This window comes from Triticum dicoccoides, chromosome 7B (genome assembly GCF_002162155.2).
Source record: "Triticum dicoccoides isolate Atlit2015 ecotype Zavitan chromosome 7B, WEW_v2.0, whole genome shotgun sequence".
In the NCBI taxonomy this organism is placed as follows: Eukaryota; Viridiplantae; Streptophyta; class Magnoliopsida; order Poales; family Poaceae; genus Triticum; species Triticum dicoccoides.
Window position 1 is genome coordinate 215,864,543 of NC_041393.1, and position 4,123 is coordinate 215,868,665.

At 38.5% G+C, this 4,123-nt stretch overlaps 1 protein-coding gene across 1 annotated transcript in view; it reads left to right on the forward strand.

The window, feature by feature from the left end:
* The first annotated feature begins 1,851 nt into the window (after positions 1-1,851).
* The window catches only part of LOC119340937 (putative tRNA (cytidine(34)-2'-O)-methyltransferase), an 8,143-nt gene continuing 5,871 nt past the window's right edge, over positions 1,852-4,123 (forward strand). Inside the window, exons 1-6 of the mRNA XM_037612832.1 lie at positions 1,852-2,115; positions 2,192-2,298; positions 2,654-2,722; positions 2,855-2,913; positions 3,068-3,128; positions 3,208-3,261. Coding sequence (XP_037468729.1) covers positions 1,986-2,115; positions 2,192-2,298; positions 2,654-2,722; positions 2,855-2,913; positions 3,068-3,128; positions 3,208-3,261 — 480 coding nt within the window. The 5' untranslated portion in view covers positions 1,852-1,985. The remainder of the gene's footprint in view (positions 2,116-2,191; positions 2,299-2,653; positions 2,723-2,854; positions 2,914-3,067; positions 3,129-3,207; positions 3,262-4,123) is intronic.

Genomic DNA, 4,123 nt, shown 5'->3' on the forward strand with positions numbered 1-4,123 from the left:
TTATTATGGTAAATCATTGTATCAAGATGTCAATCTTACATCTTATTTTAGCCGAGCGGTGGAGGACAACATGTTTGTTGTTCTAGTTTTCTGCCTTGGCGATTAGCAGAAGCTCATGGAAGAAGGGTCGTGGATGTTCCGCATTATATGTTGTAACTGTCTTTTTTGGTGGGAGGTTTACTGGTTTTCCTTTGATTCTTCTTTGGTTTCCATTGACTTCTTTTGGCTTTCACCGTTTTCATTGTTTTGCAGTGGTTTTACTTCCGTTTCTTTGGGTATTTCATTTTTTTATTTCCTGTTTGTTTCTTTCTCGGATATCATGATTTATTTTATTTTATTTTATTTTTTAGAACATGTTTATCCTTTTCACACACAATATACATTTTTTTATATGCCAGGAACTTTGTTTATACATAATTAACATCTTTTCAGATAAATATTTTGATGTCTACTTTTTTATATATATTGTACATTTTTGTATACATCTGAAGCACTAATTTTATACATATTTAATATTTTTCAAATACATTATTAATTTTGGTTTTTAAAACCCATGTTTTGACGTCTACTCTTTTTCATACACATTGTACATTTTTTGTGTACATCTAAAGCATTGTTTTTATACACAGTTAACACTTTTCAAAAGCATGGTTAACATTTTTTTAACACATGATTTGATGTCTACTTTTTTCATACATAGTGTAGATTTTTGTATACACCTGGAACATTATATTTATCCATATTTAACATTTCTAAAATACATATTTAACATTTTTCAAGTACATGTTTTTTAAATACATGTTGAACGTTTTTTAATACATGATGAACATATTTTAATACATGAATAAATATCTTTTTGAAACACAATCAACATTTTTAAGAGAACTATTAGAAATAAATCAACTACATATATACTTAACCAAAGAAAAATGGTTGCGCTAACTGCCATACGTGTGGCAGGAAGGGAGACGCACAACACATTTGTAATGTAAACAGATTGCCACGTCATCACATGCATGAATGCAGGAATCTTTTTGGATTTTCAGTTTTTAAAATATTTTATCTCTTAAACGAAAAACCCGATTGAAAATTCGTTTTCACCATTAAATCTCTCGCGATGAGATCTTCGAAACTAGATCCCATGTTGATATGTTTTGATGAAAAAAATTTGGATTAAAAGTTGCCATGTCTATTGCATATGAATTGCCATGATGTTTACACTGAAGTTGCCATGATATGTTTCAGCTATTTTCTTCTACATTTAAAAGTAAATTTTGACATTTATAAAACGGAGAATTAAGAAATTAGACTTGCCATGAACCATAAACTAAAATTGCCATGATACATGCACGTAAAATTGCCATGGTTTATACAAAAAATAATTTTAATGGTCAAAGTACTGGAGTTGCCATCATCAAAATACTAAAATTGCCATGATCTACAAACTAAAATTGCCACATGACAACTTTAGTTTAAGCCCTATGACAACTGCAGTGTAAACATCGTGGCAACTTCTGACAAAAAAAAATTCGTTGAAACATATCAACATGGAGTCTAGTTTTGAAGATCTCGTCGAGACGGATTTAATGGTGAAAACGGATTTTTAGTTCGCTTTTTTATTTAGGAGATACAACATTTTTAAGCTGAAAACCAATTTTTTTTTGCTGATGTCATCTATTCATACGTGGCAAAATGAGTGGTAATGAAGGCGTGTGGGCGATGTGCAAACGCCCACACGTGTGGGCGTTAACATTTCCGAAGAAAAAAAAGGTGAAGACTAGCTAGTTAGAAAAAGAAAAGGATTTAGCAAACAGAGGTTTTTGCAAATTCCTAGGACCAAAGCCCGTATCCCAGCCGAAGCTATCCCACATTAGGCCCATGATAAGGCCGATATCGTTGCAGTTTCAGCCGCACCTTATCCCGGGAAACTGAGCGCTCGGAGGAAGAAGCCGCCGCCGCCGCCGCCGCCGTACAGGGAGACAAAAATGGAGGTGGGCTTGCGGCTACGCGCTCTCGCTCACAGCCGCGCGGCATTCGCCGGATTTTCAGTGGCCGCGCACGGCTGCAGGCATCGCCAACCGCGCCGCGTAGCCTCTTCATCTGCCTCCTGTTCCCGTGCGTGACAAGCTCGTCTCCTGCTATTCCGGCCGGCCCCTTTTTAATGATTCCGTGATTGCCCGTGCGCTTGCAGTTGCAGTTGCTTCCAGCGGCAATGGAGCCGCGGCTGGACCCGTGGGGAGCGGCGTGGAGGTCGCGCGCGCCAAGAGGATGCTCCATGTGGTGCTGGTTTCCCCTCTGGTAACTGCTCCGTTTGCAACTTATTTTCTCGGCCGATTGGCAGTGACGTACTTCACGGATGAAGGTGTAGCGTGTCAACTGTTGTAGGTGGTGGTTGTGAGTCCAAAATTACAGGCATTGCTACTCTGCTAGTCCCTACGAAATTAATTAATCTTTCTGCTACTCTGAATGTAAAAATTTAACAAACATGTAACTTAGTACTAGTATGTTGGTTTGATTTAGTGAATTATTAATCTATTACTGCAAATGAAAGTAGTAGTATTGTGTAGAAGAATAATGCACACCATGTCAGTGAGATGGTTCTTTGAGGAATCGAATTAGCTGCTTGTCACTAAACTATAAGTTTACATCATAGATCCCAGGAAATACAGGATCAATTGCAAGGACTTGTGCAGCATCAGCAGTTGGCCTCCATCTTGTCGGGGTAAGGTTAGTACTCATTGTTGTGTCCCCAGACACATGTTATAGAATGTGCATGCTTTATATTGTATTATTTGATCTGAATGAATTTTCTTCATCGATATTCTGAATGAATTTTCTTCATCGATATTCGCAGCCATTGGGTTTTCATGTAGATGACACAAAACTTAAGCGTGCTGGATTGGATTATTGGCCGTATCCTATATGTGAAGATACTCCATTTGTATGATTTGCAAATCAGTGATTCGAACCTGCTGGCTGCTGCTCTCAGCGGTGCGTTCATGACCAATCTATTGTCGAGTGTGTCTTTGAAGTGTAGCAAGTCTCGACCTTAACTATTTATACTAAGATATGTTGTCGTTAAGATTCATGACTCCTGGGATGAGTTCCGAGATTATTTCATGAAGCAGGTACAATAGTTTATCATTTAACATCAATGTAACTACTGCATATTTGTGAAGTTTTAACTACTGTGTTTCTTTGCATTAGGATGGGCAAAAAAGATTGTTGGCATTTACCAAAAGAGGCACCCACATTCATTCAGTGAGTAACTACTCCCTCTGGTTCTATCAAAGTGGTGTTTTGGACATCTGCATGGTCTCCAAATGCAACAATTTTCACCACTAATTTATGTTGTAGTATATTTACGAAACCCAACAAATATTATAACTCACTTTTAAGAAAAAATACACTATGTTTTACCATCTAATTATAAACAGTTTAAAAGATGTTAGCACTCAATCTTTTGAATGTGTGACTTCATCTGTGTCCAAAATGACAACTTTCTGAACCGGATTTTTATATTAATCAAATCCATCTCCTTAAAGTAAATCGTTATACACTTAAATGTTTTCCATTGTTTCAAATACTTCGTATCATTTGGTCAACAGTCTCTGTAGGGATGGTAGTAGTTAGTGAACCATTTTAAGAGCAGCTCTAGTAGAATCGGCATATCCACAGCCTCTAAAACCGGTTTGAAATGCCCTCCATAATTTTTTGGAGGCTGCGGAGGCTGTGCGCATGCACAGAGTCGCCAAAAACGCGCCAATTTTTTTCTTGATTTTTTTTGGGCAAGATCAACCTTGAGCAATTATAAATTTGCAAAGTAAATGTTGCTAAATAGATTTCATTCATATATAGGGGCAGAAAATGAGTCAGACTGCAGCTTAATACATATAGAAAACTAACTAAAGTAAGTGCGGCGGGCGGCGGGAGGACTTGCCGGTGGTGGACGTGCCGGCGTGGAATGAGGTATTGGCGGCCTCAATGGCGCGGAAACGGGCTAAGGCCTCGTCCCACTCCAGCCATGTGCCATCGTCGGCTTTGGGGGCAGCCCCTCAAATGCAGTGCTCCCTCCTGGCATCCATCTCGCCGCCATGGCGATCTTGAAATACACCCACCCGCT